At 37.4% G+C, this 24,395-nt stretch overlaps 1 protein-coding gene across 2 annotated transcripts in view; it reads right to left on the bottom strand.

Moving 5' to 3' along the window:
• Positions 1-24,395, bottom strand: part of llgl1 (LLGL scribble cell polarity complex component 1) — a 180,894-nt gene that overhangs the window by 76,158 nt on the left and 80,341 nt on the right. For both annotated transcript variants that reach the window (XM_061982062.1, XM_061982064.1), the window contains 2 exons: positions 10,426-10,588; positions 4,755-4,890 (listed from right to left, as the gene is read on the bottom strand). In XM_061982062.1, coding sequence (XP_061838046.1) covers positions 4,755-4,890; positions 10,426-10,588 — 299 coding nt within the window. The remainder of the gene's footprint in view (positions 1-4,754; positions 4,891-10,425; positions 10,589-24,395) is intronic.

Genomic DNA, 24,395 nt, shown 5'->3' with positions numbered 1-24,395 from the left:
CATTAAATTGACTAAATGTTGAATTCAGCAATAGCAGAATTTAAAAAATAAAATTTACAATGTAGAAATATTACAATAAAGGAATTCATAATTCAACATACAAGTCAGGAGAGGAAAAAGGACGTATGTACATGTTATATACAGAACACGTGTTAGTTATATAGTTTTAGTATATAAGTAGTACAAGTAAAAATGTACAAATAACATAAACACAACAAAACAAATACCCAGAATCCCTTTGCAGCACTAACTCTTCCGGGACGCTACAATATACCCCCATCCCACACCCAAACTATTTTATAACAATAAAGTACATTAAATTGACTAAATGTTGAATTCAGCAATAGCAGAATTTAAAAAATAAAATTTACAATGTAGAAATATTACAATAAAGGAATTCATAATTCAACATACAAGTCAGGAGAGGAAAAAGGACGTATGTACATGTTATATACAGAACACGTGTTAGTTATATAGTTTTAGTATATAAGTAGTACAAGTAAAAATGTACAAATAACATAAACACAACAAAACAAATACCCAGAATCCCTTTGCAGCACTAACTCTTCCGGGACGCTACAATATACCCCCATCCCACACCCAAACTATTTTATAACAATAAAGTACATTAAATTGACTAAATGTTGAATTCAGCAATAGCAGAATTTAAAAAATAAAATTTACAATGTAGAAATATTACAATAAAGGAATTCATAATTCAACATACAAGTCAGGAGAGGAAAAAGGACGTATGTACATGTTATATACAGAACACGTGTTAGTTATATAGTTTTAGTATATAAGTAGTACAAGTAAAAATGTACAAATAACATAAACACAACAAAACAAATACCCAGAATCCCTTTGCAGCACTAACTCTTCCGGGACGCTACAATATACCCCCATCCCACACCCAAACTATTTTATAACAATAAAGTACATTAAATTGACTAAATTTGGAATTCAGCAATAGCAGAATTTAAAAAATAAAATTTACAATGTAGAAATATTACAATAAAGGAATTCATAATTCAACATACAAGTCAGGAGAGGAAAAAGGACATATGTACATGTTACATACAGAACACGTGTTAGTTATATAGTTTCAGTATATAAGTAGTACAAGTATAAAGCTGGAGTACTACAAAACTATTGTGTAGTTCAGAATATTACAGGAAAAAAAGCCATAGAATGAAATGATAATAATTAGAGAAAACAGTATTTGTTAATAATTAAGTTGTAATATGAGGGAAAAAAGCTGCAATTTAAGAAGGTTAATGTTGCACAATGACATGTAATGTTGTGATTGCTAAGTAATAAATATAATATTGGTCTTATTATGAGAATAAATGTTTAAAGTTGTGGCACTAAGACAAAAAAATACATCTTATCACAGTAATATTGTCAATTATTAGTCATCAGTCATAATACAAAAAAATAAAGCAAATAAAATCTGAATATTTTGAGGAGAAAAACTTTTTTTTGGTAGTATATCCATTATTACTAGAGATGTCCAATATTATTGGCCGATAAATGCTTTAAAATGTAATATCAGAAATTATCGTTATCGGTTTCAAGAAGTAAAACGAATGACTTTTTAAAACGGCGCTGTACGGAGTGGTACATATCCGGTAAAACACGGACGTAGGGCATACTTGCCAACCCTCCCGATTTTCCCGGGAGACTCCCGAATTTCAGTGCCCCTCCCGACAATCTCTCCCAAATTTCTCCCGATTTCCACCCAGACGACATTATTGGGGGCGTGCCTTAAAGGCACTGCCTTCAGCGTCCTCTACAACCTGTCGTCACGTCCGCTTTTCCTCCATACAAACAGCGTAATAATATATGTGGCTTTTTCACACGCGCACACACAAGAGAATGCCATCCATACTTGGTCAACAGCCATACAGGTCACACTGAGGGTGGCCGTATAAACAAGTTTAACACTGTTACAAATATGCGCCACACTGTGAACACACACCAAACAAACACATTTCGGGAGAACACCCGCACCGTAACACAACAGAACAAATACCCAGAAACCCTTGGAGCACTAACTCTTCCGGGACGCTACACTCCCCGCTAGCACCAACCCCCAATCCCTAGAATTCAGAGGTCTCAAGGTTGGCAAGTATGCTCTAGTATACTCTAGAATAATTGTTTCTAAGTTATCACAAAAACTTTGGGGTACATTTGAGTGCCCGGCAAGAAGACAAAAGCTGTCTTTGAAACCTACCAAGAAGAAGGCTCGTAAAACTCCACTGTGTAAGGGGGAGAGCAACATGAAGGGATTTCTGTTTTCTTTCATGTATGGTAATCACTTACTTACTTAGTCCTCTTGCACTTCAGGGCGCGTAGAGCCGACCATAGCAACCAGGTCTCTCCATCTGGGTCTGTTGTGGGCAAGGTGTTGAGCTTGTGCCATAGTCACATTGCAGGCCTTAAGGTCCTGGGCTAATACATCCAGCCAGCGAGTCCTGGGGGCGCCTGTAGGTTGAAGTCCAGGATTTTGCGCGTGGGGTGTTCCCCCGGCAGGCGGATGACATGGCCATACCAGCGCACTTGCCGCATTGCTGCGAGGCGAGAGGCTGGGAGCTGTTGGGTTAGCTCTCTTAGGGTCTTGTTGGTGACATGCTGGCTCCACGTGATGCCTTCTATCCTCCCGAGGGCTCTGGAATCAAAGCCATCTAGCCTGGCCGCCAGGATGTTATTCAGCGGCCTTGTTTCCGAGCCGTACAGAAGGACAGAGATGACAGAGGAATTGTAGACCCTCAACTTGGTGTCCCGAGATATGTGCCGGTGTCGCCACAACGGTCTCCACAAGGACTGCATGACGGAGGCTGCAAGGGCGCGACGGCGGTCCACCTCTCGTTTGAGATCGCCGGTGTTGGTGACTGTCGAGCCGAGGTATCTGAAGGTAGGGACAAAGTGGACAGGGGTATCCTCAAATAAGAAGGGTGGTGGGTCTGGTCCATCGCCGATATGCATGAGTTCGGTTTTGGACCAGCTGATTTTCAGGCCGAGCTGTTTGGTCTCCTCATCAAACACACCGAGGGCCTCCCTGAGCTGGTCAGCGGTCTCACTGAACAGGGTGGTGTCATCAGCGTATTCGAGGTCCTTTAGGGTGTAGTTTCCAAGTGACACCCCGGGGACTCGCACACAGACTCTGGACATCAGGTGGTCGATGACACAGTTAAATAGTTCTGGTGCGGCAACACAGCCTTGCCTGACCCCGCTGTTGATGGGGAACCACTCAGAGTCTTTAGAGCTCACACGCACACAGCTTTCTGCACCCTGATACAACTGCTGAAAGAGTGTGGTGATTTTAGTTGGGACTCCGAGGGACTTCAGGATGTTCCAGAGGGACCCGTGGTCCACAGTGTCGAAGGCAGCCTTAAGGTCAATGAAGGCAATGTAGAGGTGCCGGTCCTTTCTGAACTCCCGGGCCTTTTCTATTAAGAGCCGGATGGCAGAGATGTGATCCGTGGTGGAACGATTGGGCATGAAGCCGGCCTGTTCTTGGCGGCGTCTGCTTCTGGTTGCAGGTAGAGCTCGGGTGAGTAATATGCGGGTAAAGAGTTTACCGGGGGTGGAGAGGAGTGTGATCCCTCTATGGTTGCTGCAGGTCAGCTGGTCTCCCTTATGCTTCCAAAATGGTAGTATAATGCCCCGCCTCCAGTCATCAGGCAGCGACTCAGAGACCCACACATGGTTGATGATCTGTGTGAGCCAGAGGATGATGTTGCCTCCTCCGGTCTTCAGCATCTCTGCTGTGATGGTACATAAGCCAGGGGCTTTTCCATTCTTGAGTTTCGTTACGGCTGCTCTGACTTCAGCTGGAGAGACAGGGGCGGTGGAGCAGTCCGGGATTGTGGTAATCAACAGAAAGATATTATTCTAACCCAAAGACTTCAAAGCGGAGAGAAGGCAGGATCTGCCCAATTTCCAGACGACCTCTTTTTGAACCTCCTTTTTGAACTATTTCATAGACCTCTTTTTGAACTGTTTTACGAACTCTTTTTTGAACTGACCGTTTTTGTGAACTGTTTGCGACCTTTGTCCTTTGGAAGCAGCTGTGGCCATGTGGTCGGGGAGGGTCCAAAATAAAAGAAGGAGGCGTGCAATCTTTTGGCAGAGCGTGCTGAGACACTGTACAAGGGTACAGTGTACAGGCGACTCTCCTCAATACTGAGTCCAAATTGAATTCTGTCTCTGTTTAATTCTTTGCTTCTTGTCCTGTTTAATAGATGTCACCAGTGCTTGAACCTGACAGTGTGCCTTCATTGTTTTTGTAGCTGTTGTTTTGAGGCATGTTTAAAAAAAATAAAAAATAATAATGCACTTTGTGAAAGTCAAAGTATAGTATTTCCCATAGTTGTAGTGGGTATCAGGATTATCTCAGGGAGAGCATGTGCCAAATTCCAAGCTGCTGTTTTGAGGCATGTTAAAAAAAAAATAATGCACTTTGTGACTTCAATAATAAATATAGCATTATTTTCCATAACTTGAGTTGATTTATTTTGGAAAACCTTGTTACATTGTTTAATGCATCCAGCGGGGCATCACAACAAAATTAGGCATAATAATGTGTTCATTCCACCACTGTATATATCGGTATCGCTTGATATCGAAATCGGTAATTAAGAGTTGGACAATATCGGACATCTCTAGACTCAATATAAAATGTGGACTCTTAGAGACAGATGTTGCACATGTAAAACCATCCTTGACAAACGTGCGTGAGCATTTCTCACCATATGGGATGGCAGAGGACACCGGCTGCTGGTTGTTGGCGTTGCCGCCGGCAACAGCCCACACGGAATAGCCACCGTCGCTATGGGAACTCACAAACAAGTTCCCCGAACGCTCCCACACGAGACTCTCCAGCTGCTGCAGGTGGGACATGTGAGCAAGTATGTCATGAGCAGTAGTTCAGGCAAATTATCCATCCATCCATTTTCTACTGCTTGTCCCTTTTGGGGTTGGCGGGGGGTGCTGGAACCTATCTCAGCTAATTTCAAACAATAAAATACAGTGGTACCTCAACTTAAGAGTGTTTTGAGAAATAAAAATAAAAAATAAAGTGAGTGTCACTGCTAGTCTGCACCATACTGGAATTATTAACTAAAAGCAGTCTTTTTCTCACAATGTGTCGACTTTTTTCTTATAAAATTGGGAACAATTTATCATATTCTTTCTGTTTCCATAATAATGCAATATTTTCTCGTAAAATTATTACCGTATTTTTCGGACTATAAGTCGCTCCGGAGTATAAGTTGCACAGGCCGAAAATGCATAATAAAGAAGGAAACATTTTTTTCAAATTGACTGTGTCGCTTTTAAAAGTGCTCCCCCTCTGGTCAACATATGAAATAACAAGTGTGTGTACAAATTTAAAATGCTCCCCCTATGGTCAACAAAAAAAAAATCTAATAAATATATATATAGAGACATACTGTAATAACGAAGTAAATATTGATGATTAAAAATCAATTACAAATTTAAAAAAAAGGAATAATTAACTAAAAGCAGTCTTTTTCTCAGAATGTGTCGACTTTTTTCTTATAAAATTGGGAACAATTTATCATATTCTTTCTGTTACCATAATAATGCAATATTTTATCGTAAAATTATTACCGTATTTTTCGGACTATAAGTCGCTCCGGAGTATAAGTCGCACCGGCCGAAAATGCATAATAAAGAAAGAAACATTTTTTTCAAATTGACTGTGTCGCTTTTAAAAGTGCTCCCCCTCCGGTCAACATATGAAATAACAAGTGTGTGTAAAAATTTAAAATGCTCCCCCTATGGTCAACAACAAAAAAATCTAATAAATATATATATATATATAGACATACTGTAATAACTTGAAGTAAATATTGAAGATTGAAAACCAATTACTAGCAAAAAAAAAAGGAATAATTAACTAAAAGCAGTCTTTTTCTCACAATGTGTCGACTTTTTTCTTATAAAATTGGGAACAATCTATCATATTCTTTCTGTTTCCATAATAATGCAATATTTTCTCGTAAAATTATTACCGTATTTTTCAGACTATAAGTCGCTCCGGAGTATAAGCCGCACCAGCCGAAAATGCATAATAAAGAAGGAAACATTTTTTTCAAATTGACTGTGTCGCTTTTAAAAGTGCTCCCCCTCTGGTCAACATATGAAATAACAAGTGTGTGTAAAAATTTAAAATGCTCCCCCTATGGTCAACAACAAAAAAATCTAATCAATATGTGTATAGAGACATACTGTAATAACGAAGTAAATATTGAAGATTAAAAACCAATTAAAAACAAAAAAAAAAGGAATAATTAACTAAAAGCAGTCTTTTTCTCACAATGTGTCGACTTTTTTCTTATAAAATTGGGAACAATTTATCATATTCTTTCTGTTGCCATAATAATGCAATATTTTCTCGTAAAATTATTACCGTATTTTTCGGACTATAAGTCGCTCCGGAGTATAAGTCGCACCGGCCGAAAATGCATAATAAAGAAGGAAACATTTTTTTCAAATTGACTGTGTCGCTTTTAAAAGTGCTCCCCCTCTGGTCAACATATGAAATAACAAGTGTGTGTAAAAATTTAAAATGCTCCCCCTATGGTCAACAAAAAAAACAATCTAATAAATATATATATAGAGACATACTGTAATAACTTGAAGTAAATATTGAAGATTAAAAACCAATTACAAACAAAAAAAGGAATAATTAACTAAAAGCAGTCTTTTTCTCACAATGTGTCGACTTTTTTCTTATAAAATTGGGAACAATTTATCATATTCTTTCTGTTTCCATAATAATGCAATATTTTCTCGTAAAATTATTACCGTATTTTTCGGACTATAAGTCGCTCCGGAGTATAAGTCGCACCGGCCGAAAATGCATAATAAAGAAGGAAACATTTTTTTCAAATTGCCTGTGTCGCTTTTAAAAGTGCTCCCCCTCTGGTCAACATATGAAATAACAAGTGTGTGTAAAAATTTAAAATGCTCTCCCTATGGTCAACAAAAAAAAAATCTAATAAATATATATATAGAGACATACTGTAATAACTTGAAGTAAATATTGAAGATTAAAAACCAATTACAAACAAAAAAAAGGAATAATTAACTAAAAGCAGTCTTTTTCTCACAATGTGTCGACTTTTTTCTTCTAAAATTGGGAACAATTTATCATATTCTTTCTGTTTCCATAATAATGCAATATTTTCTCGTAAAATTATTACCGTATTTTTCAGACTATAAGTCGCTCCGGAGTATAAGCCGCACCGGCCGAAAATGCATAATAAAGAAGGAAACATTTTTTTCAAATTGACTGTGTCGCTTTTAAAAGTGCTCCCCCTCTGGTCAACATATGAAATAACAAGTGTGTGTAAAAATTTAAAATGCTCCCCCTATGGTCAACAACAAAAAAATCTAATCAATATGTGTATAGAGACATACTGTAATAACTTGAAGTAAATATTGAAGATTAAAAACCAATTAAAAACAAAAAAAAAAGGAATAATTAACTAAAAGCAGTCTTTTTCTCACAATGTGTCGACTTTTTTCTTATAAAATTGGGAACAATTTATCATATTCTTTCTGTTTCCATAATGATGCAATATTTTCTCGAAAATTATTACCGTATTTTTCGGACTATAAGTCGCTCCGGAGTATAAGTCGCACCGGCCGAAAATGCATAATAAAGAAGGAAACATTTTTTTCAAAATGACTGTGTCGCTTTTAAAAGTGCTCCCCCTCTGGTCAACATATGAAATAACAAGTGTGTGTAAAAATGTAAGATGCTACCCCTATGGTCAACAAAAAAAAAATCTAATAAATATATATATAGAGACATACTGTAATAACTTGAAGTAAATATTGAAGATTAAAAACCAATTGCAAACAAAAAAAAGGAATAATTAACTAAAAGCAGTCTTTTTCTCACAATGTGTCGACTTTTTTCTTATAAAATTGGGAACAATTTATCATATTCTTTCTGTTTCCATAATAATGCAATATTTTCTCATAAAATTATTACCGTATTTTTCGGACTATAAGTCGCTCCGGAGTATAAGTCGCACCGGCCGAAAATGCATAATAAAGAAGGAAACATTTTTTTCAAATTGACTGTGTCGCTTTTAAAAGTGCTCCCCCTCTGGTCAACATATGAAAAAACAAGTGTGTGTAAAAATTTAAAATGCTCCCCCTATGGTCAACAACAAAAAAATCTAATAAATATATATATAGAGACATACTGTAATAACTTGAAGTAAATATTGAAGATTAAAAACCAATTACAAACAAAAAAAAATGAATAATTAACTAAAAGCAGTCTTTTTCTCACAATGTGTCGACTTTTTTCTTATAAAATTGGGAACAATTTATCATATTCTTTCTGTTTCCATAATAATGCAATATTTTCTCGTAAAATTATTACCGTATTTTTCGGACTATAAGTCGCTCCGGAGTATAAGTCGCACCGGCCGAAAATGCATAATAAAGAAGGAAACATTTTTTTCAAATTGACTGTGTCGCTTTTAAAAGTGCTCCCCCTCTGGTCAACATATGAAATAACAAGTGTGTGTAAAAATTTAAAATGCTCCCCCTATGGTCAACAAAAAAAAAATCTAATAAATATGTGTATAGAGACATACTGTAATAAATATTGAAGATTAAAAACCAATTACAAACAAAAAAAAGGAATAATGAACTAAAAGCAGTCTTTTTCTCACAATGTGTCGACTTTTTTCTTATAAAATTGGGAACAATTTATCATATTCTTTCTGTTTCCATAATAATGCAATATTTTCTCGTAAAATTATCATATTCTTTCTGTTTCCATAATAATGCAATATTTTCTCGTAAAATTATTACCGTATTTTTCGGACTATAAGTCGCTCCGGAGTATAAGTCGCACCGGCCAAAAATGCATAATAAAGAAGGAAAAAAATATATATAAGTCTCACTGGAGTATAAGTCGCACCGGCCGAAAATGCATAATAAAGAAGGAAATTTGTTTTTCAAATTGACTGTGTCGCTTTTAAAAGTGCTCCCCCTCTGGTCAACATATGAAATAACAAGTGTGTGTAAAAATTTAAAATGCTCCCCCTATGGTCAACAAAAAAAAAATCTAATAAATATGTGTATAGAGACATACTGTAATAACTTGAAGTAAATATTGAAGATTAAAAACCAATTACAAACAAAAAAGAGGAATAATGAACTAAAAGCAGTCTTTTTCTTACAATGTGTCGACTTTTTTCTTATAAAATTGGGAACAATTTATCATATTCTTTCTGTTTCCATAATAATGCAATATTTTCTCGTAAAATTATTACCGTATTTTTCGGACTATAAGTCGCTCCGGCCGAAAATGCATAATAAAGAAGGAAACATTTTTTTCAAATTGACTGTCGCTTTTAAAAGTGCTCCCCCTCTGGTCAACATATGAAATAACAAGTGTGTGTAAAAATGTAAAATGCTCCCCCTATGGTCAACAAAAAAAAAATCTAATAAATATATATATAGAGACGTACTGTAATAACTTGAAGTAAATATTGAAGATTAAAAACCAATTACAAACAAAAAAAAGGAATAATTAACTAAAAGCAGTCTTTTTCTCACAATGTGTCGACTTTTTTCTTATAAAATTGGGAACAATTTATCATATTCTTTCTGTTTCCATAATAATGCAATATTTTCTCGTAAAATTATTACCGTATTTTTCGGACTATAAGTCGCTCCGGAGTATAAGTCGCACCGGCCGAAAATGCACAATAAAGAAGGAAACATTTTTTTCAAATTGACTGTCGCTTTTAAAAGTGCTCCCCCTCTGGTCAACATATGAAATAACAAGTGTGTGTAAAAATTTAAAATGCTCCCCCTATGGTCAACAAAAAAAAATCTAATAAATATATATATATAGAGACATACTGTAATAACTTGAAGTAAATATTGATATTTCTATATAAATATAAATATTTCTCACAATGTGTCGACTTTTTTCTTATAAAATTGGGAACAATTTATCATATTCTTTCTGTTTCCATAATAATGCAATATTTTCTCGTAAAATTATCATATTCTTTCTGTTTCCATAATACTGCATTATTTTCTCGTAAAATTATTACCGTATTTTTCGGACTATAAGTCGCACCTGAGTATAAGTCGCACCCCCGGCCAAACTATGAAAAAAACTGCGACTTATAGTCCGAAAAATACGGTAATTGTATCATTTTTCTTTTAATAAAAAAATAAAAACGGGTCCCACAGACCCGAACACCACACATTAAGAGCTCTGTCACAGAACTAATTAAGGTTGTAAGTTGAGGTACTACTGTAGAACATTGTCATTGATGTAGCATTATTTGCCAGCCTTATGGGAATACTACTGTATCTCAAAATAAACAGTTTTTGAGTTTGTTGTCGTACCTGTTTGCCAAGAAAGAGTTGTTCTATTTGACGGCTGCTCACATCCCACAGCACCACCAGGCCACGGCTGTAACCGATCAGAATCTTCCCTGCTTGCCGGGGATGCTCCTGAAGAGATTCCACAGGTCCTAACGATTTGCCACATCTGTAGTCTTCTGGCAGGCTGCACACATGGAATGTCTCCTTTGATTACAACATACTCTTATCTTTGATAACAACATACTCTTATCTCTCGCTACTTAGCGTCCATGTCTTATGAGGAAGTCAATATTTACTGCTCCAGAATAAATAGACAATTAAAGTCATCAGAAGATAGAAGATCACATGATTACATGACTCAACTCCCACTGAACTGAAGCTAAGGTTATTATCAAATGTGCTGTCAAGAAAATATACACGTTTTAAATCATTTTTGACAATGAGTGCGTATTTTGTGACAAGATGACATGACAAAATAGTAGGGGTGTAACGGTACGTGTATTTGTATTGAACCGTTTCGGTACGGGGGTTTCGGTTCGGTTGGGAGTAAGGCTGCAGCTAACGATTATTTTTCTATCGATTAATCTATAGATTATTTTTTTCGATTAATCGGTTAATCTATAGATAATTTTTTCCGATTAATCTATAGATTATTTTTCCTTTTACCGATTATTTTTTTTATTTAAAATGAAGATGAAAAAATAAATGTAGGCCAGTTTTTTCAAAAGGCATGGCTTTTATTTACAAAAAAAAAAAGTATGGCCAACAACATGACAAAATATTCTGTAACAATGTAAACATTTAAAACTTTTAACATTTAACAAAATTAAAAGTAGCTTATTTGCTTTTTAATGTGCAAATATAAAAGTAAATATCCAGTGCAAATCTTAATATTCTGCAATAGTATAAGCATTTCACAAGTAAAAGTATTGCTTGTTTTGCTTTAAAATGTGCAAAAATAAAGATAAACATCCAATACAAAAAAAGTGCAAAACGAAATATTCTGTAACAGTGTAAACATTTCAACAAAAGTAAAAGTATTGCTTATTTTGCTTAATAACACAACAATGATAGTATGATTAAAGTGAAAGTTAATTGTTGGTTTGTACATAGTATATGTAACTGTTAATGTTGTAAAAGGTATTCGCACAACTAATTAACGTTAGCGTCTTTGTAAACACTGAACAGGCACGCCAAACGCGCCTCTCAGAGCGAAACAGTGTTTTAGTTTATAAATTTATAACCCAGATACAAATGACACATTCATGTTTTTGTGTAATGATGACAACGTATACTCACGCGGACGATTGACTAGTTGATGGTGATGGCAAGAACGCTGTCAGGTGTTTTCTTATCAAATGTTCCTTCATAGCCGTTGTGCTGCTATGATAGGCCATTTCCGCTCGACACAGTGCGCATACAACAACTGTCAAGTGTTTTGCTTTTTTCGCTGTGCTTATCCCACACTTGAAGGGATGTACCAATGCTGAATGTGACTTCTGGATTTCACTCAAAAGACCAGACCGTAGTTACTTTTTCCTTTTATTTTCCTTTAGTTTGCAACAGTTTTTCCAACCAAGAAACAGCTTCTTTTTTCTTCTTTAGTCTTTTTAGCAGTCTTTAGCAGTGTTAGTAGACTTTAGTAGACTTTAGTTTCTTTAGCTGTCATTAACTGTCTTTAGTAACCTTTAGCTTCTTTAGTAGGTTAAAAACCTTTAAGGACAAAACACCACAAGATTAACATGCTGTAAAAAATCAATCAATTATCAATCCCATAATTTACAATTATTAATTAGGCTATCAAACTCTTAACCATTAAACAAGTGCAAGAAAATGGACACATCTTTTCCCTTTAAGTTAAAACAGATTTTAAATAAATTGTCTCAACATAAATGCATCAAGATACATATAAAATACATTTAACACCAGAAACACAATAGATAAATGCAGCAGAAAACCCAATATGCAAATACATAAATACTTAACCAATTAACCACCTATTTAGATACATATTTAAAATCCATATTCAATATAAATATATTATTATTTTATCAGTGAAACACTCAATCTTAAACACTGTCTACTGGTAGAAAAATTACCCTTTTTTCTATGCCCTCACCAGCAGCCAATGATCCAACACAGTTAAATCCAACACTTTAAGTTGAGCGACTTCACCCTCCTGATGAAGCAAACTGCTCCAACATTTATCAAACTAAGCAAAGAATATCAACACTTCCTTACTAAACAACAGTTACACAAAACACCGTGTGTATTTAGCCTCCAGACTAAGCACGCTACATGCACACAACTCCCCCGCACCCCCCCCATCTCACCTGCGCAACAGGTGCGCCACACCCACAAAGAGAACTAAAGTGCAATCTTACCGGCTGTCCGTTCAGCTTTTGGTTTTGGTACACTTTTGGCACAACTCTGGGTTATCTGTAATGAACTAAACCTTTTTCCACTCTGCGCTGGCGTCTTTTGTACTCCTTGATTTGACACAGCGGTCTAATTACCGGGCTCGCGCACCCAGCAGATGAGACGGGAGCGCGCCGCGTTATACCTGCGCGTGAACGTAAACTGATCGGCTCTGATCATATAAGCCGACTGGCCGAAATAATGCCGAATTATATACATTTCCTGGGGTTGCCTATGTGAATAGGGATGCGGATGTGCTCTAAGATAAAATATAATTTTATTAAGTGGGGTTTGGCTGTGTGTACTGGAGAGGAGGCTACGCCGGATAGTCGAACCTCGGATTCAGGAGGAAGAGTGTGGTTTTCGTCCTGGTCGTGGAACTGTGGACCAGCTCTATACTCTCCGCAGGGTCCTTGAGGGTGCATGGGAGTTTGCCCAACCAGTCTACATGTGCTTTGTGGACTTGGAGAAGGCATTCGACCGTGTACCCCGGGAAGTCCTGTGGGGAGTGCTCAGAGAGTATGGGGTAACGGACTGTCTTATTGTGGCAGTTCGCTCCCTGTATGATCAGTGTCAGAGCTTGGTCCGCATTGCCGGCAGTAAGTCGGACACGTTTCCAGTGAGGGTTGGACTCCGCCAAGGCTGCCCTTTGTCACCGATTCTGTTCATAACCTTTATGGACAGAATTTCTAGGCGCAGTCAAGGCGTTGAGGGGATCTGGTTTGGTGGCTGCAGGATTAGGTCACTGCTATTTGCAGATGATGTGGTCCTGATGGCTTCCTCCGGCCAAGATCTTCAGCTCTCACTGGATCGGTTCGCAGCCGAGTGTGAAGCGACTTGGATGGGAATCAGCACCTCCAAGTCCGAGTCCATGGTTCTCTCCCGGAAAAGGGTGGAGTGCCATCTCCGGGTTGGGGAGGAGATCTTGCCCCAAGTGGAGGAGTTCAAGTACCTCGGAGTCTTGTTCACGAGTGGGGGAAGAGTGGATCGTGAGATCGACAGGCGGATCGGTGCGGCGTCTTCAGTAATGCGGACGCTGTATCGATCCGTTGTGGTGAAGAAGGAGCTGAGCCGGAAGGCAAAACTCTCGATTTACCAGTCGATCTACGTTCCCATCCTCACCTATGGTCATGAGCTTTGGGTCATGACCGAAAGGACAAGATCACGGGTACAAGCGGCCGAAATGAGTTTCCTCCGCCGAGTGGCGGGGCTCTCCCTTAGAGATAGGGTGAGAAGCTCTGCCATCCGGGGGGAGCTCAAAGTAAAGCCGCTGCTCCTCCACATCGAGAGGAGCCAGATGAGGTGGTTCGGGCATCTGGTTAGGATGCCACCCGAACGCCTCCCTAGGAAGGTGTTTCGGGCACGTCCGACCGGTAGGAGGCCACGGGGAAGACCCAGGACACGCTGGGAAGACTATCTCTCCCGGCTGGCCTGGGAACGCCTCGGGATCCCCCGGGAGGAGCTGGACGAAGTGGCTGGGGAGAGGGAAGTCTGAGCTTCCCTGCTTAAGCTGCTGCCCCCGCGACCCGACCTCGGATAAGCGGAAGAAGATGGATGGATGGATGGATGGAAGGTTTGGCTGGTTGCTCAGCAGCCACGGTTGCGAGCTCGCGCGTCAGCTGACGAGACAGCTGTTCGCCGCTACAACATTATTAGGCCGTTTATTGAAATACTCCCACACTTTTGACGACTTTTGGCGTGCCTTTTCCCCTCGCTCGCACCGCTCGCATCGTCTGCTTTGCGTTCCGCCATGACGGTAGTGTCACGTAAATATGCGACGCGTCGACGCACAGAAACGGCGTCGACGTATTTACGTAACCGATGACGTCGACGCGTCGTTTCAGCCTTAGTTGGGAGGTGTACCGAACGAGTTTCCACACGGAAATATTAAGTAGCCGCCTCCGCTTCCTTCTGTCTCCGTCTCTGTCAGTCCTCTACACAGCACCCAGCATTGTCCCACCCACACAACCATCTGATTGGTTACAAACAGAGCGGTAACAGCCAATCAGCAGTGCGTATTCAGAGCGCATGTAGTCAGTGCTTAGCAGGTAATCATCAGGCAGCGCACTCTCCCCAAATGATAATAAACACCTCCCAGTCAACTACTAGTAACATCACTATGAGCCCGTTGACCTTCTAGAAATATAAAAGGCAGTTCAGCTAGCTCGCAGTCCTGGCTTGAGGTGAAGGCTAATTCGCTTTTAGCGTAACGTTAGCTCATTTTGCGGTGTGTGTGTGTTACGGACAGCAAAGCCCTGTCTGTCTGTTATTTCACTTGACCTTTTTCTGTGTTGATTGAACTGTGTTGAAACAGGACATTATGTTAAATGAAGAGTTTCTGTCTCTGATAGTTGATATAATAATGTAAGTGCATCATTAAGCCTACATGAACTCCATGGTGTTCAGGGATGAATAGTCTCTCCTATTGCTATTGTACTATTTTTTCAGCTATAGTTACATTAATCATTAGTAATGGACAGTGTTGGGACTAACGCGTTACAAAGTAACGCGTTACTGTAACGCCGCTAGTTTCGGCGGTAACTAGTAATCTAACGCGTTATTTTGTATATTCAGTAACTCAGTCACCGTTACTACATGATGCGTTACTGCGTTATTTTACGTTACTTTTCATGTAGTATCGGCTAGAAACAGAAGATCTGAGTGTGTTTTATTGCAGCGGTGGAAAAGAAAAGGCGTGCTTTGTGTGGGTGGGTGCGGGGGGGACTACCATACCGCAGTTGAGCGCAGGGGAGACTTTCCTCCAGGGCCTATGTACGTCTTCGGGGCTAACAACCTTCACTTTATCCGGAAGTGGGTCTTTACAGCTGAGGGTGAATGACGAGACCGGCGGTTTGTTGCAACTTTGTGACTTTATTGGACGCAGCCATCCACCAAGCTAGAGCACCTGCACGCACTCACTGTCGCCGCTCGCTCACCTCTCTCGCCCACTCACTCACTGACGTCACTCACCTCATATGCTGTCATATCTTAAAGGGCCACACACACACACACACACATACGCTACTCTCATAACAACTAACAAGACATCATGGCGAAGCCAGAAGTCGAGTTTTTTAACATGGAGACATTCTCAATACTTTTCTTTTGTTGAGCACAAAGAAAATAACATTTTAGTTAAATGTAAGTTGTGTCTTGGATCAAAGATCCTATCTACTTAAAGTTAAAGTTAAAGTGCCATTATGTTGCAGCTATTTAAAATAGTTTTGTCAATTTGTTCTGGCCTGAAATAAATTGGCCCTTTGAAACATATCTTTGTCTTTGTGTGTTGTATGTAGACCACATTACTTTCTGAGTTCAGTGATGCAAATGCATGTCAAGTTGATCAACGGATTGTATTATTCTCCAGTGCAATAACAGTATTGAAATGAAGGCTAAAAGGGCATTAATGGGAGCCTTAAAAAAAAAAGGGGGAAAAAAGAAGTAACTAAATAGTTACTTTTCACAGTAATGCATTACTTTTTGGTGTAAGTAACTGAGTTAGTAACTGAGTTACTTTTGAAATAAAGTAACTAGTAACTGTAACTAGTTACTGGTTTTCAGTAACTAACCCAACACTGGTTAATGGAGCAGCCTAGTTTTGAATGGCAGGGTCCCTGCTATCACATGTTGATAAAAATATAACATTTACATAAAAAAAAAAAAATCAACTACAGGCTTCCCACATGCTGTAATAAATGAAGCATGATGAGTTGACTTGAAACTGTTTAATGTTGCACTTTTTATATGTAGAAGAAAAGTTTTGTCATTTTATTTAATCTGAGCAACAACTTTAATGTTGATTAACGTGGGCAGAATTATTATAGTGTTGCCAATGTTAAAAGGATAAAGCCATCCATCCATCCATCCATCTTCTTCCGCTTATCCGAGGTCGGGTCGCGGGGGCAGCAGCCTAAGCAGGGAAGCCCAGACTTCCCTCTCCCCAGCCACTTCGTCCAGCTCCTCCTGTGGGACCCCGAGGCGTTCCCAGGCCAGCCGAGAGACAGTCTTCCCAACGTGTCCTGGGTCTTCCCCGCGGCCTCCTACCGGTCGGACGTGCCCTAAACACCTCCCTAGGGAGGCGTTCGGGTGGCATCCTAACCAGATGCCCGAACCACCTCATCTGGCTCCTCTCGATGTGGAGGAGCAGCGGCTTTACTTTGAGCTCCTCCCGGATGGCAGAGCTTCTCACCCTATCTCTAAGGGAGAGCCCCGCCACCCGGCGGAGGAAACTCATTTCGGCCGCTTGTACCCGTGATCTTGTCCTTTCGGTCATAACCCAAAGCTCATGACCATAGGTGAGGATGGGAACGTAGATCGACCGGTAAATTGAGAGCTTTGCCTTCCGGCTCAGCTCCTTCTTCACCACAACGGATCGATACAGCGTCCGCATTACTGAAGACGCCGCACCGATACGCCTGTCGATCTCACGATCCACTCTTCCCTCACTCGTGAACAAGACTCCGAGGTACTTGAACTCCTCCACTTGGGGCAAGATCTCCTCCCCAACCCGGAGATGGCACTCCACCCTTTTCCGGGCGAGAACCATGGACTCGGACTTGGAGGTGCTGATTCTCATCCCAGTCGCTTCACACTCGGCTGCGAACCGATCCAGTGAGAGCTGAAGATCCTGGCCAGATGAAGCCATCAGGACCACATCATCTGCAAAAAGCAGAGACCTAATCCTGCAGCCACCAAACCAGATCCCCTCAACGCCTTGACTGCGCCTAGAAATTCTGTCCATAAAAGTTATGAACAGAATCGGTGACAAAGGGCAGCCTTGGCGGAGTCCAACCCTCACTGGAAACGTGTCCGACTTACTACCGGCAATGCGGACCAGGCTCTGGCACTGATCATACAGGGAGCGGACTGCCACAATCAGACAGTCCGATACCCCGTACTCTCTGAGCACTCCCCACAGGACTTCCCGAGGGACACGGTCGAATGCCTTCTCCAAGTCCACAAAACACATGTAGACTGGTTGGGCAAACTCCCATGCACCCTCAAGGACCCTGCGGAGAGTATAGAGCTGGTCCACAGTTCCACGACCAGGACGAAAACCACACTGTTCCTCCTGAATCCGAGGTTCGACTATCCGGCGTAGCCTCCTCTCCAGTACACCTGAATAGACCTTACCGGGAAGGCTGAGGAGTGTGATCCCACGATAGTTAGAACACACCCTCCGGTTCCCCTTCTTAAAGAGAGGAACCACCACCCCGGTCTGCCAATCCAGTGGCACCGCCAACGATGTCCACGCGATGCTGCAGAGTCTTGTCAACCAAGACAGCCCCACAGCATCCAGAGCCTTAAGGAACTCCGGGCGGATCTCATCTACCCCCGGGGCCTTGCCACCGAGGAGCTTTTTAACTACCTCAGCAACTGGGGCTGAGGTTGCTGAGGTAGTTAAAAGGATAAAGCCATTGTTTACAAATTTGGTAAATAAATAACGAAAAAATTTATATTTTGTTGTTTTCTTACTGTACCGAAAATGAACCGAACCGTGACCTCTAAACCGAGGTACGTACCGAACTTTTTGTGTACCGTTACACTCCTAATGAATAATGTTTGCAGAAACACAAAAGTGTTGATGTATGATTGAAGGCACACTGAGGAGCTGTGGCATCAACTCTGGCTGAGGCTGCTCCTACAACTACAGCCATCCATTTTCTACTGCTTGTCCCTCTCGGGGTCGCAGAGGGTGCTGGAGTCTATCCCAGCTGGGTACACCCCTGGACAAGTGTCCACCTCATCGCAGGGCCAACACAGATAGACAACACACTAAGGGCCGGTTAGGGCCAAAAGAAGCAGGAGCCGAGCCAATGAGACATTCCTCTGAGGCAGCAGAGGAATGTGGAAGAGGACACACCCTCGAGATGTTGGAGGGTTCCCTCAGCAGAGGACAGGGAAGCAACTGGGAGGAATCCACGGGGATGGAGGGTAGAAGGAATGAGGGAATGAAAAAGAAAACAGACAGTTTGGTAATAAACAAGAAAACAGCGAAGCTCTCTGAGCTCTTTTCTGGACAGAAAATTAGATACGCACGCACTTTTTTTTAATGTAAAATTATTACTTTTTAATGCAAAGTGTTGACATTTGTCATATAAAATTTGCTTTTATCACAATATTGCCATTTTTGTTGTTTTTGTAAAATAGTTAAATTTTTTGAGTAAAATTATGACTTTTGTCATAATTTTGCCATGTAAAATTCCGGTTATTATTATAATATTGCCAAAATTTTAATGTTTTCTTATAAAATTGTGACTTTTGTCGAGTAAACTTGCAACTCTTTTCATAAAATTGTCAACATTTTAAGTTTTTCTTGTAAAATTGTGACTGTTATTGAGTAAAATTATGACTTTTGTCATAATTTTGCCATGTAAAATTCCAATTATTATTATAATAATATTGCCAAAATGTTAAAGTTTTCTTACAAAATTGTGACTTTTGTCGAGTAAACTTACAACTCTTTTCAGAAAATTGCCAACATTTTAAGGTTTTCTTGTAAAATTGCGACTGTTATTGAGTAAAATTCCAACTTTTATCATAATATTGCACAAATATTCCGTTTTTCTTGTAACATTTTGACTTGTGTTGAGTAAAATGACGACTTTTATTCTAATACTACCAAAATTGTAAGTTTTTCTTGTGAAATTGTGACCTTTTTCTTGTGAAATTCCAACTCATTTTTCACAACAATGGATGTATATATTATTAATGTTGGAAATACACATCTTTATATATCTAGAAAGGGTGGTCCTAAAGACGCACGCACGCACTTTTTTTTAATGTAAAATTATTATTTTTTAATGCAAAATGTTGACATTTGTCATATAAAATTCCGGCTTTTATCACAATATTGCCATTTTTGTTGTTGTTGTAAAAGAGTAACATTTTTTGTGTAAAATTATGACTTTTGTCATAATTTAGCCATGTAAAATTCCGGTTATTATTATAATATTGCCAACATTTTAAAGTTTTCTTATAAAATTGTGACTTTTGTCGAGTAAACTTGCAACTCTTTTCATAAAATTGTCAACATTTTAAGCTTTTCTTGTAAACTTGCGACTGTTATTGAGTAAAATTCCAACTTTTATCATAATATTGCACAAATGTTCAGTTTTTCTTGTAAAATTTTGACTTGTGTTACGACTTATTATAATACTGCCAAAATTGTAAGTTTTTCTTGTGAAATTGTGACCTTTTTCTTGTGAAATTCCAACTCATTTTTCACAACAATGGATGTCTATATTATTAATGTTGTAAATACAAATCTTTATATATCTAGAAAGGGTGGTCCTAAAGAGGCACGCACTTTTTTTTTTATGTAAAATGATTACTTTTTAATGCAAAATGTTGACATTTGTTGTATAAAATTCTGGCTTTTATCACAATATCGCCATTTTTGTTGTTGTTGTAAAATAGTGAAATTTTTTGAGTAAAATTATGACTTTTGTCATAATTTTGCCATGTAGAATTCCGGTTATTATCATAATATTACCAACATTTTAATGTTTTCTTATAAAATTGTGACTTTTGTCGAGTAAACGTACGACTCTTTTCATAAAATCGTCAACATTTTAAGTTTTTCTTGTAAAATTGCGACCGTTATTGAGTACAATTCCAACTTTTATCATAGTATTGCACAAATGTTCAGTTTTTCTTGTAACATTTTGACTTGTGTTACGACTTATTATAATACTGCCAAAATTGTAAGTTTTTCTTGTGAAATTGTGACCTTTTTCTTGTGAAATTCCAACAAATTTTTCACAACAATGGATGTCTATATTATTAATGTTGTAAATACACATCTTTATATATCTAGAAAGGGTGGTCCTAAAGACGCATGCACACACTTTTTTTTATGTAAAATTATTACTTTTTAATGCAAAACAGTGACATTTGTCATATACAATTCTGTCTATCACAATAATGCCATTTTTGTTGTTGTATTTGAAAATAGTGAAATTTTTTGATTAAAATTATGACTTTTGTCATAATTTAGCCATGTAATATTCCGATTATTATTATAATATTGCCAACATTTTAAAGTTCTCTTATAAAATTGTGACTTTTGTCGAGTAAACTTGCAACTCTTTTCATAAAATTGCCAATATTTTAAGCTTTTCTTGTAAAATTGCAACTGTCATTGAGTAAAATTGCAGTTTTTATCATAATATTGCACAAATGTTCAGTTTTTCTTATAACATTTTGACTTGTGTTGAGTAAAATGTCGACTTTTATTATAATACTGCCAGAATTGTAAGTTTTTCTTGTGAAATTGTGACATTTTTATTGTGAAATTCCAACTTATTTTTCACAACAATGGATGTTTATATAATTAATGTTGTAAATACAAATCTTTATATTTCTAGAAAGGGTGGTCCTAAAGACGCACGCACGCACTTTTTTTTTTAATGTAAAATTATTACTTTTTAATGCAAAATGTTGACATTTGTCATATAAAATTCCGGCTTTTATCACAATATTGCCATTTTGTTGTTGTTGTAAAATAGTGAAATTTTTTGATTAAAATTATGACTTTTGTCATAATTTAGCCATGTAATATTCCGATTATTATTATAATATTGCCAACATTTTAAAGTTTTCTGATAAAATTGTGACTTTTGTCGAGTAAACTTACGACTCTTTTCATAAAATTGCCAACATTTTAAGTTTTTCTTGTAAAATTGCGACTGTTATTGAGTAAAATTCCAACTTTTATCATAGTATTGCACAAATGTTCAGTTTTTCTTGTCAAATTTTGACTTGTGTTACGACTTATTATAATACTGCCAAAATTGTAAGTTTTTCTTGTGAAATTGTGACCTTTTTCTTGTGAAATTCCAACAAATTTTTCACAACAATGGATGTCTATATTATTAATGTTGTAAATACACATCTTTATATATCTAGAAAGGGTGGTCCTAAAGACGCATGCACGCACTTTTTTTTAATGTAAAATGATTACTTTTTAATGCAAAACAGTGACATTTGTCATATACAATTCTGTCTTTTATCACAATATTGCCATTTTAGTTGTTGTAAAATAGTGACATTTTTTGAGTAAAATTATGACTTTTGTCATAATTTTGCCATGTAATATTCCGATTATTATTATAATATTGCCAACATTTTAAAGTTTTCTTATAAAATTGTGACTTTTGTCGAGTAAACTTACGACTCTTTTCATAAAATTGCAATATTTTAAGCTTTTCTTGTAAAATTGCGACTGTTATTGAGTAAAATTGCAGCTTTTATCATAATATTGCACAAATATTCAGTTTTTCTTGTAACATTTTGACTTGTGTTGAGTAAAATTACGACTTATTCTAATACTGCCAAAATTGGAAGTTTTTCATGTGAGATTATGACCTTTTTATTGTGAAATTCCAACTCATTTTTCACAACAATGGATGTCTATATTATTAATGTTGTAAATACACATCTTTATATATCTAGAAAGGGTGGTCCTAAAGACGCACGCACACACTTTTCTTTAATGTAAAATGATTACTTTTTAATGCAAAACAGTGACATTTGTCATATACAATTCCGGCTTTTATCACAAAATTGCCATTTTGTTGTTGTTGTAAAATAGTGAACATTTTTGAGTAAATTATAACTTTTGTCTTCATTTTGCCATGTAAAATTCCAATTATTATTATAATTTTGCCAAAATGTTAGTTTTCTTACAAAAATTGTGACTTTTGTCGAGTAAACTTACAACTCCTTTCATAAAATTGCCAACATTTTAAAATTTTCTTATAAAACTGTGACCGTTATTGAGTAAAATTCCAACTTTTATCATAATATTGCACAAATATTCAGTTTTTCTTGTAACATTTTGACTTGTGTTACGACTTATTATAATACTGCCAAAATTGTAAGTTTTTCTTGTGAAATTGTGACCTTTTTCTTGTGAAATTCCAACAAATTTTTCACAACAATGGATGTCTATATTATTAATGTTGTAAATACACATCTTTATATATCTAGAAAGGGTGGTCCTAAAGACGCATGCACACACTTTTTTTTATGTAAAATGATTACTTTTTAATGCAAAACAGTGACATTTGTCATATACAATTCTGTCTAGGGTGGTCCTAAAGAGGCACTTGTGCGCGCGCACGCACACACACACACACACACACACACACACACTTGTATTTGTTACCTTCTTGAGACCTGAGAAAAATGCCTACCTCTTTAGGACCAGCCTTTCTAGATATATAAAGAAGTGTATTTACAACATTAATAATATATACATCCATTGTTGTGAAAAAAGAGTTGGAATTTCACAAGAAAAAGGTCACAATTTCCACAAGAAAAACTTACAATTTTGGCAGTATTATAATAAAAGTCGTCATTTTACTCAACGGAAGTCAACATTTTACAAAAAAAATTGAACATTTGTGCAGTATTATGATAAAAGTTGGAATTTTACTCAATAACAGTCGCAATTTTACAAGAAAAGCTTAAAATGTTGACAATTTTATGAAAAAAGTCGTAAGTTTTTTCTTCGACAAAAGTTTATAAGAAAACTTTAAAATGTTGGCAATATTATAATAATAATAATCGGAAGTTTACAGGGCAAAATTATGACAAAAGTCATAATTTTACTCAAAAAATGTCACTATTTTACAAGAATAACAAAATTGGCAATATTGTGATAAAAGTCAGACTTTTATATGACATATGTCACCAATTTGCATTAAAAAGTAATAATTTTACATAAAAAAAGGAATCATTTTACGGGAAAATATTGCAATATTATAGAAACAGAATATGGGAAATAGTTCCCAATTTTATAAGAAAAAAGTCGACACATTGTGAGAAAAAGACTGCTTTTAGTTCATTTGTATTTTTTTGGTCTGTAATTGGTTTTTATTCTTCATTATTTACTTCAAGTTATTACAGTATACATATTTAATTTTTTGAAATTAATTTTGGCCAGAGGGGGCGCACTTCAATTTCTTACACACACTTGTTATTTCATATGTTGACTTTTTAAAAAGTGACAGACAGTCAATATGAAAAATCCCTCCTTTTTGGGACCACCCTCATGTTGATAGATGTCACCAGCAGGGGTGCAAATGAGACATTGTCTATTAGATGCAATGTTATTGATTTATGTCATCACTTGTTCACACCTCCTCATATGGAAGATACTTTTCCTTTTTCATGTCTCAAGAAGGCTAGAAACACACACACACACACACACACACACACACACACACACACACACACACACACACACACACACACACACACACACACACACACACACACACTTGTATTTGTTGCCTTCTTGAGACCTGACACCCTTTCTAGATGTATAAAGAAGTGTATTTACAACATTAATAATATAGACATCCATTGTTGTGAAAAATGAGTTGAAATTTCACAAGAAAAAGGTCACAATTTCACAAGAAAAACGTACAATTTTGGCAGTATTATAATAAAAGTCGTCATTTTACTCAACGGAAGTCAACATTTTACAAGAAAAATTGAACATTTGTGCGATATTATGATAAAAGTTGGAATTTTACTCAAAAACAGTCGCAATTTTACAAGAA

This window comes from Nerophis lumbriciformis, linkage group LG24, assembly GCF_033978685.3.
Source record: "Nerophis lumbriciformis linkage group LG24, RoL_Nlum_v2.1, whole genome shotgun sequence".
NCBI lineage: Eukaryota > Metazoa > Chordata > Actinopteri > Syngnathiformes > Syngnathidae > Nerophis > Nerophis lumbriciformis.
This window is presented reverse-complemented; position numbering and strand designations above follow the sequence as displayed.